At 36.3% G+C, this 16,905-nt stretch overlaps 1 protein-coding gene and 1 long non-coding RNA gene across 2 annotated transcripts; both read right to left on the bottom strand.

Annotated features, from left to right (window-relative positions):
• Positions 1-7,587: 7,587 nt before the first annotated feature.
• LOC130051784 (uncharacterized) lies at positions 7,588-12,180 on the bottom strand. The gene is made up of 3 exons (XR_008800020.1): positions 11,835-12,180; positions 10,388-10,460; positions 7,588-10,259 (listed from the first exon to the last, which is right to left on the bottom strand). It is a non-coding gene; the product is annotated as an uncharacterized LOC130051784 (long non-coding RNA).
• A 2,673-nt stretch (positions 12,181-14,853) lies between these two features.
• Positions 14,854-15,492, bottom strand: LOC130051459 (uncharacterized). The gene has a single exon (XM_056153402.1). It carries the CDS (start codon positions 15,490-15,492, stop codon positions 14,854-14,856), a length of 639 nt encoding a protein of 212 aa, XP_056009377.1.
• Positions 15,493-16,905: the final 1,413 nt, after the last annotated feature.

Here is a 16,905-nt window from a genome sequence, read left to right on the forward strand (position 1 = left end):
TTAGTGGTTTTCAAGTTTACCCCCGGACAATGTTTCTTTCAAAAACCGGAAAATCGGACGTATCTGACGAACGGAAGTGAATTTTGAAAAAATGAAAAAAATTCCTCCAGGTACCATCGTTCCCTATAACCTGTGAAAGTTTCAGGAAAATCCATCCAACGGTCTCGGAGACGAAAGGGAAAAAAATAATAATAATAATAATAAACAGTAGAATCACTAGAAGGTCTTCCGTTGGAAACGGAAGACCTTAATAATAATAACTAGACACTCATTACTAGTAATGAGTAGGTCTTCCGTTAGACCACTTCCGGTAAAGAGCTTTCTATTCCTACGAAAACCATTTAAATGTATCAGAAAATGTGCCTTAACAATGAATGAGAAATGTATTATCGAATTTTTTACTCCTTTCTCGTAACTTCCGGTGACGACCGGAAGTACTATTCAGATGCGTTTTCCTATAAATGACATCGATTCTTTACTGTCTATATTCCCTGAAAATTTCACGTCTCTATCTGAAAGAGTTCTCAACAAAAACAAGTAGAGTAAAGAAAGAAAAAGTAGCAGGTTACTACCGACCGGAAGTCAATTTTGAAAAAACAAAATTATCAAAACTCTAGAAGTTGATACTTTTATTAAGACATGTGAAAATCATATGAAAGACTTCAAATATAAGCGAGATTTATGGGGATAAAGAGACGAAAAGTAAAAAGATATTTTATCAAGAAACCGGAAGTAGTCGTTTTGACCACCGACAGACTCAATATTATTTTGACACTTTGAAAGAGAGTTGATAAACTAGTATAGGTTTCAATTTAAAAGAAAAAGTTTGAAATTTGCGATTCTTTCCATCACTTCCGGTGACGACAGGAAGTGACGGTCGACATGTTCAACCCCCTACTGCACGCTTACAAACGGAGATTGATCATTCCTGAATATATGATGAACCTATATTTTACCTTTTCCAAGAAAAGTGCTGGACAAAATTCCTTTTGAGAAACAGAAAATCGGCCGTATTTTCCGACCGGAAGTGAATTTTGTAAAACAAAAATACCTATAGCAAGGTCATTTCATAAGACATTATTCCTGAAAATTTCAAGAAAATATATCCAGCCATCTCTGAGAAATCACTAGAAGAAATTGGAAAATCGACATTTTTTCAAATACTTCCGGTATAGACCGGAAGTGACGGACGAAAAAATTGAATGCATGTGTACAATGGACTAATGCTAGTTGATCAACTCTACAAGTTTCAAACGTCTATCTATATTCATTATTGAGAAACTGAAAAAACAAGGTTTGAATATGTCCACCCCATATTTCACGACCGGAAGTGAATTTTACAAAAATATTTAAATATAATCTAGACAACTATATTATCTCTAACATACGTAAAATTCAAATCATTAACTTGTTTTATGACCGAGATTTATGGCACTGAAAAATGAGAGAATGAATAATCTTTCTTTGATATAACCGGAAGTTGGAGTTTCAACTTCCGGTGGGGTTAACATTTTTTGAAAATTACAACAAGACCTAGTAAACCGATATAGGTTTCAATTTGAAAGAAAAAAGTTTGAATTTTATGATTCATCAATCACTTCCGGTGACGACCGGAAGTGACGGTTAACATTCTTAACCCCCTACTGCACGCCTACAAAGTGAGATCTATCAACTCTGAAAATTTGGTGACTCTATCTTTTACCGTTTCTGAGAAAAACGCTGGACAACGAAAACAGCTAATAAGCCGTATTTTCCGACCGGAAGTAAATTTTACAAAAATATTTGACGTTACTCTAGACATTTATAGTGACTATAATATATGTAAAACTCAACTCATTAACTAGTTTCATAACCGAGATTTATGGCACTGAAAAATGAGAGAATGAATAGTCTTTATTTGATATAACCGGAAGTTGAAGATTCAACTTCCGGTGGGGTCAACATTTTTTGAGAATTAGAACGAGATATAGTAAACCGAAATAGGTTTCAATTTGAAAGAAAAAAGTTTGAAATTGATGATTCCTTTAATCACTTCCGGTGACGACCGGAAGTGACGGCCGACATTCTTAACCCCCTACTGCACGCCTACGAAGTGAGATCTATTAACTCTGAAAATTTGGTGACTCTATCTTTTACCGTTTCTGAGAAAAACGCTGGACAAGATATCTTGTAAAAAGACGAAAATTGGACATATCTTGCGACCGGAAGTGAATTTTGAAAAAATGAAAAAAAGCCTCGAGGTACCATCGTTCTCTATAACCTGTGAAAGTTTCAGGAAAATCCATCCAACGGTCTAGGAGACGAAAGGGGAAAAAAAAAATAATAAACAGTAGAATCACTAGGTCTTCCGTTGGAAACGGAAGACCTTAATAATAAGAAACAGAGTAAAAACAATATGTTCCCAAACTTTGTTTGGGGAACATAATTATAAAATTATTTCTTTATTGAACTCGTAGCATCTTGAGTGCGTCAGTAGGCTATAACGCCGTGCTCCCACTTCGTACTTCCTAAAGACGTGCAGATCACAATTCAAAAATAGTAATAAGATTGCTTTATCGAAATAAAATAATGTGATTACCACTTTAAATTTGAATATTTTTATTGATTTGTGTGTGTGTTGTCTTTTTCTTTCTTTCCGAAATGCACGCGTGACAATAGCTTGGCATAGGGCCTAGTTGTCAACAATTTAACGTATCATAATTTGTCTAATCCAAAAATAAATATGATTGCACTGTTTATTTTAGAAAAACAGCGCCAATTACAGATGTATAAAGGAATAACATCCCCAAACAGTTTGTAGATAGCGACCCATATAAACATTATTTACTCACAATTTTGCCGATTTCATACACGCTTTACTCGCTATATTTGGGTATTTACATCGTTATATGTGTGCACTGGTGGCGAACACATATAAAACTCGGACAATTTATCAACATCGATTTAAATGTTGCCCATGGTAAATTAATTAGGCCCCTAAAAGTTGAGTTTTTAATAATATCTCGCAGTACTTCACAATCCGAAGGGCGCATGTGACGTCACTGTACCACGTGACTACCTACCTAATTAACTTGACTTTTTGAAATCGGGGCTTAGATTTAAGTCTGTATTGTGGTTAATTATCGCAAAATTTCGGCGAACGAACTATTAGAATTAATTACTATAAGCATAAAGAAGACAAAATGCATGTAATATTGTATACTTTGAAAACATGAGATATGTCCTTTAAAATGTATATCCAATGAAGAAAAGCCCCCCCCCCCCCCCCCCCCCCCCCAAGCAATATAGTAAAAGTTAAAATAATTTATCAACAATTTCCCCCAACATAGCTGTAATCCAGATAAAGCATCTTGCTGAAATTTTTGTAACTTGTCCAACTTAAACGTAGTCAAAATCTTGGCTTCGAAAGCATGTTTTTCTATGCTACCAAGGAATGGAAATAAGGGGCTTTTTCATTGGTTGAATATCGCAATAAGGAATGGTAAAGCGACCAATCGCGTATAGAAGCCGAGATACACCTTCCAGCGAAAATACTGGCCTTGTGACCCACGGTAGGTAATCGTCTAGAGCGACCGACCGTGAGTTTCCGACGATGCAACCTGCCCTACCCAACAGTTCCAACAAGCACACTACGTTTAAAGTTTCACCTTCTCAGGTGATAATATTTTTGTGATGCTCAAATATAGGGGCTTGGTAAAACATTTGTTGGTAAGGGTTTTGTGAAGTTTAGGAATCCATTATACGTACGGTAACTCATATTCATCTCTCCCATTGACTGTGTTTAAAACTGAAGCATAGGTTTGAAGAATTTCATATTTTGAAAGGGCAGTGGGGGTACGCTTACCAAATGTGAAATTAATGCCAAGTTCGTTTAAAATACAATTGTAATAATGAACTTTACAAAGACAATGTTGTTACAAGCTTTGTCAACTGGAACCAAACCATAGTCCTCATGTTAGGTTACATTTCTTATCTTTTAATCACTTCAGGTTTACTAAACGCAGACGGATAGATGGTATGCACAATTGTTTTGATGTGTCTAATACGGAATATTCGTTATTCATTCTGATATAATATACAATTTGAAGCTTATAGTTAAGATATGTCAGTTCAAAACACAATTAAAAGACATGCATAGAATATCTTATTATTTCAAACTAAAAGCAACAAAAATTAATCACTATTTCTTGATGGTGGTGGATGGGGGGTCCGATAAGGTAACCAAGGCTTCGGCAGACCTCTAGCGTGCGTATTCTAACTTTTTGTTGTTTTAACGGGTTTATGTCATACAGAATGGACTCGTTTATCTCAGACTGAAAAGATAACTCATAAATATACGTACGAGTGACGTCACATCTTCCTTCTCTGTCGGCTTCCTTTAGGTGGTGTAAACAGTAACAGGTGTTGAACCCTCGATCCATAAAATCCCTACATTCTATGGTTTCTGGTTGTTTACTATCTATGGACATGTTATAGCACTCTTCTAATGAACCGCATTTTCTAAAATTCCCTGAAACAGAATTAAAACTTCTGTCAAATACTTTTCATTAAATGTCTTCTAAATTAAACAAAACAACCTGAAACCTCACCATTCAGATTCTTTTCTGTCATTTTCTCCACCATTGGTACATTGGTGGAAATCAGAAACTCTAATCACATATATATCCGATTGAGATTTGTTCTTAACGTGGGAGAGAAATGACTGGCAAATACAATGTACTTCGCTAATGAAAAATTAACACATTCGTATACTTTTGACTTTTATTACATGGCAAATGATTGCCATGACTTCGAATTCAAGTTGTCACGTTGTCCAATTTCAAGAATTTTATGATACACTACACGTTTTGTCAGAAAGTCCGTCTCCGATTTGTTATTCCTACAATATAAGAACAATTCGTCATAATAAAAGTATGGCTTTAGCACTTGTTCCTGAATTTTTTTTTCAAATCTCAATTTCTCGAATACCACTTAAATCTCCAACGTAATTCAAACACAAGGGCAAAATTAGTAGATATAGAACTCAAAGCTCTAGACAATCAATTACACACATGGTATTATTTGAAATTAGGGGCTTCAACCGGGTGGGTTTTATACCCCAGATTTTTGATTGACTGAATCAAGTTTCAATTAATCAAAATCAATTCATCGGTTTGATCGCTGATGAATATACAATTTGAAGCTTGTACATGTAGTTAAGATATGTCAGTTAGATACACAATTAAAAGACATGTATAAAATTTAAAAAGATTTTTTCATGGTATGGGCTCTCCCTTCCGTCCGTTTGTTAGCGTTTTCGTAACCAGGTCATATTTTTCACATTGCGAGGTCTAGGACTATCAAACCTGGTCAGCTATGCATCTTAGAGGACAGTTGTGTCATAAAAACAACAACAACAACAAAACAAATCACTGTACCCTTTTTTTAGCTCAAGTGAGCTTTTCTGATCAAAATTTGTCCGTTGTCTGTCGTTGTCGTCGGCGTCGTTGTAAACTTTTCACTTTTTCATCTTCTTCTCCAGAACCACTTGGTCAATTTCAACCAAACTTGGCCAAAAGCATCCTTGGGTGAAGGGCTTTGAAGTTTGTTCAAATGAAGGGCCATGTCCCATTCAAAGGGGATATAATCATATAAATGCAAAATTAGGTAGGGTCATTTAAAAATTTTCTTCTGAAGAACCACTGGGCCAGAGGAGCTGACATTTACATAAAAGCTTCCTGACATAGTGCAGATTAAAGTTTGTTCAAATCATGGCCCCCGAGGGTAGGATGGGGCCACAATATGGGATAAAAGTTTTACATAGAAATATATAGGAAAATCTTTAAAAATCTTCTTCTCAAGAACCATTGGGCCAAAGAAGTTGACATTTACATGAAAGCTTTCTGACTTAGTGCAGATTCAAGTTTGTAAAAATCATGGCCTCCGGGGGTAGGTTGGGGCCACAATAGGGACTAAGGTTTTACATGCAAATATATATATATATATATATATATATGGAAAGTCTTCAGATAAGAGCCAAGGTGACTCAGGTGAGCGATATGGCCCATGGACCTCTTGTTGGAATTCATGCCTATACATACTCCAATCATGCCCGTATCATATCTTGTACAATGTATAGCGTAGGACCATGAAACTTAGTCAGTTTATACATGTTTGGGGATAATGTATTTCGCAACCCCAAAATAGGGCATTGTGGCTTCATTTTTGATTATATGACTCTACATAGTGAAATCATACCCGTGTCATTTTGCACACTATAAAGCCTTGCTCTATCAACCCAGGTCTGATGACAGAGAAATTCAGTTCATATGTTACAGTAATTTTGTTCCAATGCAGTTGCAATGACAGCGTCACAGCTTGTAACTTCGAGTATGCAAACATACATGTGCTTCATGTCTATGTACACTAGTTTCAAACGGGCGTGTCATCTAACATAATGATACAAATTCCATTAAGGGGGATAGTTGCAACGCGTAATGATACATATTATCCCATTAACGGTCTACAGTATAAACCGTTCATGATACAATCTCCTCTAATGATACAATTGCAACATTAAGCATTCCATTTGCAGTGTTTTTGCGACGCTTAATAATAATAATACCATATTTATATAGCACCCTTTTCATACACTATGTACGCTCAAATGATACAACCACAAATTTGCAGTCCAAACCGCTTATGATACAATAAGTTGTATCATTAAGCGTCGCAATGTTACAAATCTGCAGTGGTTTTTTCTTCTTCAGGTAACTCAATTTTTCCATGAGGTCAAACTGTTTGGGGGTACATGGCAATAATAAAAAAAAATCAAAAGTCATAAATCCCAGGGTGGATGGGGTGGGGTAGGGGGTTTTGACCCCTATCATCCTTCCCCGTTGGATCTGCTGCATGTTTTAATTATCAATCACACAGATCAATTTTAGATCACCTGAGTCAAAGACTCAAGTGAGCTTTCCTGATAAAATTTTGTTCGGCTTATTGTCCATCCATAAACTTTAAACGTTTTCGACTTTTCCCCATAGATACTGGGCCAATTTTAGTAAACTTTGCCATAAGTCATTCTTGGGTAAAGGCAATTTAAGTTTGTTCAAAGAAAAATGTCTCCTTGAAAGGGGAGAAAATCAAGAAAATGCAAAAATATGGAGGGATCATTCAAAAATCTTCTTAAGAAAATATACCATAAGAGTGAAGATTTACATGAAAGCTTCCGGATATAGAGTAGATTCAAGTTTGTTCAGATCATGGTCCCTGGGGTAGGATGGGGAACAATAGGGGATCAAAGTTTTACATGCTAATATATAGGAAAATCTTCTCCAGAACCATTGGGCTAATTTTAATCAAATTTGGTACAAATCATCCTTGGATGAAGGGGATTCAAGTTTGGTTAAATGAAGGGCCATTCCCTTTTCAAAGCGGAAATAATCACGAAAATGTCAAAATAGGATGAGGGCATTTTAAAATCTTTTGCTCAAGAACCACTGGACCAAAATCAATGAAATTTATCTGAAAGCTTTCTGACACACATGTACATGTACATGTATATCGAAAGAATCTTTGAAAATATATCTTGAACTATATAAGCTAGGGCTTTCATATTTTGTTTATACATTCTTACAGCAAGACCTTTCATGTGATGCAATGGTGTGTGATCTTGTGACCTTGACCTGAAAGTTTGAACTACTTTTAATAAAAACATTCACCTATTCAATATTTCCTAAACTATCTAAGGTAGATCTATTACATTTTGTATTCATACTTCATATAGCAAAACCTTTCATTTCATTTTATGGATTTTGACTTTGTGACCTTGAACTCGAAAAGTTGACCCACTATTAAAAGAACATAACCTACTGGAACTATTCTTGATATAAATTTGATACTTTGTATGTAAATTCTTTATGGCAAGACCTTATTATTCATTGTGAAGTTGGAACTTGTGACATTGGCCTACTTTTTAAAAACCTATTCAATATCTCCTGAACTATGCATTTTTTCACGTTTTCTCTCTTTATTGAATTGTATTAAATTTATGGCGGAGTTTGTGTACAGTATAAAGGCGTATCGTTAAAACCTCCAGATTTCTTGGAGTCTATCACCGTATGAAAGTCCCTTTAAATTTAGATTAAACTAGTTTTAATGTGTTTAGTGTAAAAGCAAGAAACGATTCCTCCTAGTATTTTTTCTCTCGCACTATAACTTCAATTTACACTTATATACTCAATAGTAGGGCAACTTTTCTCCCTCATTTGAATTTCATTCATAAAACTTCCTTTTCATTAGTTGGGCTAGAAAGGTGGAATTTTACATGTAAGCTTCCTGACATAGAGTAGATTAGTTTGTTGAAATCATGGTCCCCGGGTGTAGGATCGGGCAACAATAGGGGTGCTGATACATGTATATAGGGTAATTCTTTTAAAAATATGATATGATATGATATACGTATTCATTTGCCCATACACTGTTTCCCTGTACAGAGTACAAGAGTAACCTTCCCTCTATCCATTTATCCTCCGAAAACCTGGCTATAAAGCAGCCCCACTCACCCTGGAACCCTGCTAACTAGCAGCATTACCCCCACGGAGATATGGTATATTGCAAAATGTAATAAATATTGAAGATGTGACTACTTGAGAAGACAAACAAAACTTAGGATAAAAACATCCATTGGCTTATCAGATTTGATATATCAAGATAGCTAGTCCCTAAAAAAACACTCATTGAATTTTTCTCAATTTTATTTATTACAATATTTGGACTTTATCCTAAAACATATTAAAAAAATCGACATAGGTAATCATGTTAATTTTCGAGGAAAGTGAGATTGAAATCCCCTCTTTTGCGGCCCCAATAGGCAAAAAATGCCAAAATTGAGCAAATTAACAGAGACCAATAAAAATTGTATTGTCACCAGAAATATTGTTTGTCATATATAGTTGTGTAAATTAAACACAAACAGATAAAAAATCAACATTAATTAGAAATTCAAAATGCATCTAAGGAAAACATTGGGATGATTCTACTTAACAATTGGCCTAAATATGGCGTTTTTCAAACACTATCAGGCATAAATTTTCTGACAACAAAATTCTGCTCATAAAATTTCTGATTTTATTTCATTTGTACAATAAGTCAAGTGATATCTAAAATATTGAATAGAAAAAATATCCCAAATGAGGTTAAATCTGAAACTATGTCAAATTTTGTAACCGTACCCCCTCCCTTCCAGAAATGAATTTTAAGAGATACCGTCAGCAGAGGTAAACTACTGACTTTATCATAACTTAAATGATTAAGCATTCCCAAATTACCACTTTGAGCATTCAACATCACAATACTAGAAGTTTCTATGAGCCATTTAAGAATGATCTATAGTATGTGCTCTTGCAGTGACCTTTTTGCACTCACAATGATTGCCTAAATATTTAGTTATTTTTCATACAATTTCTTGTAATAACTGGACCCAATATATTACCTATACACATTTTCTGATAGAAATTGATATCACTATACAGTATAATACACCGAACATGTTTAAAGAACCATTTCACATTTCAATAAATAATTAATATCAATGGAAAGAAACCCATGGACTGCCCATGGATCACTAAGTCCATCTGAGCCATCTTACCCCCACAGATATGTATGTCTTTCATAAGCTTAAGAGTCCTAATTGTAGTTTCACAATGAACCAAAAACTCACTATTGGATATATGAGAATGCATGTATATTGCATTAACTAACTGTAATATCCCCAGGTGAAGGTCAATGTTCACTGTATGTATAAGGGAGGGGTGAATTAGTTCCATTATGGAACTTTTCTATAAAAAAAAATCATGTACATTAATGTATCAATGATGTATCTTTCAATTAAATTTTGATTTACAAATAAAATTCAAACACATTATTTGAAGTTATAAAATTGGTATTCTATCATGGGCACATTTTTACTAATATATCAAAGAAAGAATAATCAACAGTGAAATTTCCTTTACATTTATGCAATATTATTGTCTTTCAAATGGTATGTACATGTAAAACACGAGTACATATACTTGTTTTCCCTTAAATTCACAATTTACATTTGTAGTTTAAAGTTTGTTGTCTACTGCTCTGAGCTCATAAGTGAATTACTGTTTTTCATCCAAGTCCCAAATTTTGCAGTAGTTCTTTCCTCTCCGGAACTTGATCAAACATTTTTAAATTTGTGGAGTTGTGGGGGTCCAGGGGATATGTCATCATCACTGTAAATGGAGTACCTGTTCAAAATATAGATATATATTTAAATATTGAAAAAAGATGAATATCTGATATACTCAGAATTGTCTTTACAAATGCTGTCTGGTGTTAAAATGAAAAAAAAAATTATCTTAAGAAAATATAGTACCTCTCTTGCTGTTGAACTTGTTGACTCGAAACCCACTTCAACCTGCACTGGTCCTATCCAACCTCCATTGGTCCTAGAAAAAAACCCATCATAATTGATATTTGCACAGTTAGGTCTATATTATACCATTGAGTAATTAGACTACGTCAGACAATGTGAATTTTAAAATTGTGTTTCAACACCTATTCAGTGAAAATTTAATTACTGATGTTTTAAAATTATAAATTGTAATATCAGATGACATATATGTTTTCATAAACTGCCATAGACTCATCATATCTGTTTTATTTACAGAATGTGGGTCAAGAGAAGGACATACATGTAGTATACATATCTTACTTATACATACAATGCATACATTTGCCTATGAGAGGGCACATGCAGGCTTGTGATTGATTTACATTATTTTCAAAAAGGTTTTGTCAACCTACATGTTTGTGTGAAACACGAAACCTCAGGTTTGATATATTTCTTAGGTCACTGAAATTTCAAAGTAATAGTATGTATACTATAGTCTAGGGAATTATAATTCAATATATGCCCCTCCCCTTCCACTTTCTATCTGGTTCTCCCTTACCCCTACATAGTAGATCTATACAGATATTTGTGTTTCATTATTTTGATACTTGTAGTTCAAGGCATGCTATTTTCATAACGACATTTCCATAATAAAAGAGACACACTTTTGAGAGCCCATGTTTACAAATGTGGTATACATATACTGTACATGACATCCGTTTACAATTACATGCACAGGTGGGAGTTATATTTTAAGCACACAAGGAATACATATATACATACAAAATAATACATCGGATGTATGTCGTGTGCTTAAAGGGACTGGTTCACGATTTTCCCCAAAATTTTGTTTTTCACTTTTAATGATCAAAACCTACTGTCTAATGTGTTTAAAAGATTTCGCAGAAAAATTAAGGTTATACATTATCACAGAAGCTCCTTTTAGAGAGTTTGTTATTTGTTTTGTAAACAAAGATTGCGGTATATTATTGTTTACGAAATTTTCAAAAGAAATGGATATCGATCTAAGTTTATTATATCTTTCACATTTCAAGCATTCTTTGGGTAGAATGTGTCATCTAAAAAGTTAAAATATGTGACTATGTAAAATTGAGATGCTTTTTATTACAAAATTAATATTTCACTGGTTTGTTTGTATACAGAAAAAGACTCGAGTCTTTATTTACATAACACAGATTTAAGGCTAAAATATTTCTTTTATTCTTGCATTCAGAAAGTCAAAATTTTGGCTGCCAACATTGAATGAGTTATATTTTTAATGTTTAACATCAAAAATGCAAAATATTTTTTTCAAAAATCGTGAACCAGTCCCTTTAAACTTACAGATGTTATTATAAATCGTGTTGTGAAATAGCAGAGGAAATGTGAGTTGAACTTTTGAATACAAAATGGCATTTTTTTCACTCACCAAACGGACCTATCATTTCATTGTCCAAGTTGAATGCATCCACCAAATTCCTCTTCTTGCAAGAAACTTTATTTAGCCTCTCAATAACTGTATAAACAGTATTTAATTTCGCGGCATCCAGCACTCGGACATTACGATGCATCAATCAACAACTTTGTTTACGTAGCGCATCTATACATGGATTGGTGGTTTGGCAAAAAGTACCACACAGACATGATATTTGATCTACCATTATTACAGACATTGACGTATAGGATACTTATGTGGTATGTGCTGATTTTCTCTAGGCGAGTCAGTCACAGGAGAGAAAAAACACTTTCGGAACCCCTTTTTGTTTTTCAACTATTCTATGACGGAGTAAGGAATTCCGGAAAATAAATTCACGTGAAAATACACAATATTTACTGATCACGTGGTTGCTATCCATCGCTACCTTAAAGATTTCATACATTCAACTAGTAATCCTAATTGTTCGCGAACAATAAGAGGTCTGTCTACCTTTTCAGATATTCAAACAACATCCTTGAATACAAAAACTCTAATCCATGCTGTACATAACATAACATGGTTTTTACAAAAGTCTATGTAAATCCAAACAAGGTCAAAGTTCAGAGCCGTAATGTGATGTGTTAAAATCAGTTGCGATGTGACTACCTGAACATATTATATCTAAAAGGTAGAATGAAAACTTTATGAAAAATTCTCATCTTTTTATATTCTGGATGACCTTTGATTTGACCTAATTTTAAAGGTCAGAAGTCAAGGATCATATTCCAGTTTTTTTCATCTCTCTACGACTAATGCTCTACGAGTTGTAATTTTTAAAACTAAATCGCAAACTTACAGGGGCATTAACTCCTGTTAGGAGTTAGCGAACCCTCAAAAGTAAAAAGTAGTATTTTGTACTTGATCAAGCAATACGATTTGTGTAGATTTCATGTTCCTATCATGTATACACGATTTTGAAACTATACTGATTATTCTGCCTCAATAAGGACTCTCAAATCAGCGTTTGAAAGTATATTTTGACAGACAGATAACCATCAATGAGACATGTGCACACAATTACACGTGGTGCTCGTTCACCGTTGTGTGGAGTCATACACAGTATGTCAGCGTAAATGTGGAAAAAAGACCGTGGAATACAAACGTTCAGACCGGATTAGTTTCCGAGAACTCTTGTCTGACAGTATGGCGGCACAAACATACCAAGTTAAGTCGTACATATAAACATTCATATTCAATTCAAGTCTAATTCACGCAAATGTAAAACATGATATTCTTAACATGGAAATTAGCAAACAACAGACTGAATACTCCCCGTCTGATATCTCCAGTTGTCACTATCAGCATTTGAACTGAAAAGAAGCGTATTAAGGAAATGGATGTCTCACTAAACCTAATCACAGTTTCACATGCTGGTCAATCACACAGTCACTAGACTTAAACACGTTCACTCTCAATGAGAAGAATAATGTCAACCACTGGCCTAATATAAACTGCAGGCTTTCCATTCCCTATGGTACGAACCTCAGTTTTGCGTACGTTGTCATCGGAACTCTTGAGGGCTTTCAGGACTAAACCAATAGACCAGCAGTTCTGTATAACACTCTTGTCTCTGATAAGAACAACATCTCCCTCGGCTATGTCGCGTCGGCTCTCAGTCCACTTCCGTCGACTCTGTAGTAGCGGAAGGTACTTCTTCCATCGAGACCAGAATACACTCGCTAAAGCTTGAACGCGTCTCCATTCAGCCTTGAACATGTCACGATCGTTGAATTTTCCAAGTGAGTTGGCTTCAAACTCGTACTCAGTCTTCTGTGTTAACAGCATTGCTGGGGTAAGTATCAACGGAGAGTCTGGGTCTGTGGAAACTGGAACGAGAAGTCTCGAATTGATAATTGCACAAACCTCTGCTATAAATGTGTTCAGAACATCGTGTGTAAAAGTCTTCCCACTGGCACCATTCAGCATGGAGTTGAGGATCCTACGGGTGATGCCGATCATCCTCTCCCATGCCCCACCCATGTGAGATGCATGAGGAGGATTAAAGATCTACACTGTACCAGAGTTGTGAAGATATTTGTTTAAGGGTTCATCATCGATATATATGGAATCAATGCGCAAGTCATCCACAGCCCCAATGAAGTTGGATCCTTGATCGGAACGGAATGTCTTGACTTGACCTCGTATAGCAGTGGATCTCCTAACAGCATTGATAAAGGCAGATGAACTCATCGCCTCAACCAATTCAATGTGCACTGCTCTAGTCACCAAGCATGTGGACAGTATTCCCCAGCGCCTCGAGTTTGCGCTACCTCCTCGCGTTTTACGTGAAAGAATGGCCCAAGGTCCGAATGTATCCAAACATACATTGGTAAAAGGTGGTGAAGGGTCAAGCCGATCTGCTGGCAAATCAGTCATGATCTGATACTGCAATTTCCCTCGGAGTTTTCGACACATTACACATTTATAAATGATAGATGACACAAGTCGCTTCACACCCGTTATCCATAGCCCAGCAGCCCTGATAGCTTCTTCGGTGAAGTGGCGCCCCTGGTGCTGGACCTTTTCATGGTGGCAACGAACTAAGAGGGTTGCTATGTGATGGCGTCCTGGTATGATCAAAGGTTTCTTCTCCCGTAAGCTCAAGTTAAAATTCAATATGCGACCCCGACTCGAAGCAGTCCTTGTTCATCTAAAAAGGGGTTAAGGTTAGCTATTGGGCTTCTTCCAAAGAGAGGCTCTTGACGTCGAATGCAGTCGATCTCATCAAAGTAGACTTCAGACTGCACTACTTTGATCACATAATGCTCTGTATCCTGGTACCTCTCTGAAAATGTCTTAGAATCAATGTCTTGACCTTGGAACTTGAAAAGCAGGTACCTGAGAACATTCATTGCCAAAACAAGTGTCTTCCAATCACCAAATCGCTGAAATCGTTCAATTACGCTTTCTAGTCGGTCATCATTTTCATTTGATGTGTGTGTTTTCATTGTCGAAACAACTGGACGGATTTTTATTTATCCTCATCCGGATCAATGAGCAAATGTTCATTCTCATCACATTGCTGTTCTTTCTTCATGACTAGATGTTTTGGTCCCTGTAACCAAGCGCTGTCTTGAAGTTCAGCTGCAGGTAGACATCTGGTTGCGAGGTCTGCTGGGTTACGATCAGTGGGGACACAATTCCACTGATTTTGGGTTCTGAACTTCCTAATACGTTGTACTCTGTTGGCAACATAGGTATAGAATCTTCTAGACTCGTTACAAACATAGCTGAGAATTACATTGCTATCAGTGTAATACTTCACAGAGTCTATATGAGTGTCAAGGTGTTCAAGGACGAATTGGGCAATCTCTACTGCTAACACTGATGTACACAATTCCAGTCGTGGGATAGTGTGTCTGCTTATGGGTGCAACTTTGGCCTTACCCAGAACAAATCGAAGCTTACACCGTCCTTCGCTATCTGTTGTATGAAAATAAATGACAGCTGCTATTGCCTTTTCAGAGGCGTCGCTGAACACCTGAAGTTCCTTCGTCACAGTTCTACTGAGATCTGTCACATATGTGCGTTGAATCCTTAAGTCTTTAAGTGAGCCTAGAGTGTCTTTCCAGGAATTCCACATTGATTCTAGTTCCTCTGAGTGGCTCATCCCAGTCTTGAGTCTGTGTTATGGGTTTTCTTAGCAATAGTTTACCATAAATAGTTACTGGGGCTAAAAAGCCTAGAGGGTCGTAGATGCCATTAACAGTTGAAAGTAAACCTCTTCGTGTGGCAGGTTTATTGTCTTTTGATAGTTGGAACAGAAAGGTGTCGCTGTTGACATCCCAGCTAAGTCAAAGGCTATGTTGAAGTGGCTTCCCCATACCATGTAAATCCAAGTCTTTAAGATTAGTCGCTAGGTCTTCACTTGGGAAGGCTGACATAACCTCAAGACTGTTGGAGGCAAATTTATGAAGACGGAGATTACCAAATTCTTTCAAGGCACTCTGAGTGTCTTTGAGAGTGTGAATGGATTCCTCAGTGGTAGGACAGGATGTTAGTCCATCATCCACATAAAAGTTATTTCTTACAAACTTGGTAACATGGTCTGCATACTTTTAATTCTGCTAACTCAACCGCCTTTCTGAGTCCCAAGGTTGCTACAGCAGGCGAAGGGTTGTTGCCAAAGACATGAACCCTCATCTTAAACTCGATTATCTCTTTGTCCAGGTCATTATCCTTATGCCACAGAAATCGTAGAAAGTTTCTATGATCCTCCCTAGCCAAAAAGAGTGAAACATGTGTTGCACATCAGCGGTGACAGCCACCATCTCCTTACGAAATCGTATGAGTACACCAAGAAGATTGTTAGATAAGGCGGGTCCTGAGAGTAGAATGTCGTCAAGGGAAACTCCATTAAATCTGGCGGACGAATCAAACACACCCCAAATCTGAACTGGTTTTTTGGGGTGGTAAACACCAAACAATGGTAGGTACCAACATTCTTTTCCATCAGACAGTTCCGGTGCAACTTCAGCATGATTATTGTCCAAGATCTTTCCCATAAATGTAAGAAAGTGTTCTTTTTTCATAGCATTCTTTCTCAGGCTCGCATCGTGTAGTCTAACACGTTGGACCGTTTGCTCTCTGTTGTTTGGTAAACGCTGCCTCTTCTCACGAAGTGGTAGTGGGGCAACCCAACTTCCTGTGGAATCTCTGAGAAATTCACTGTCCATTTGTTTCAAAAACATTCTATCTTCAATCGACATGCCTAATGTATCGTCGTCCTTAGTTCTGATGAATAACTTGGACTCATCCCACATAGACTGATCTACTAGTTTTCGTATCTCGAACTTGTTGCTACATGGTTTCAATATTGTAGGCTGACCAGTTGGTAGCAGGTACATTTTCTTGACACTTATATCCTGTGAGGCATGTTGTGAATCAAGACAAGTTTCTCCAATGACAATCCATCCCAATTTTAGTTGTTGTGCATATGGAGCTTTTGGTGATCCGAAGATTTGATGGAGGACGTGATGTGCTTCTATCAGATCTCGTCCAATCAGCAGAAAAATATGGCACT

Source organism: Ostrea edulis, chromosome 2 (assembly GCF_947568905.1).
Source record: "Ostrea edulis chromosome 2, xbOstEdul1.1, whole genome shotgun sequence".
In the NCBI taxonomy this organism is placed as follows: Eukaryota; Metazoa; Mollusca; class Bivalvia; order Ostreida; family Ostreidae; genus Ostrea; species Ostrea edulis.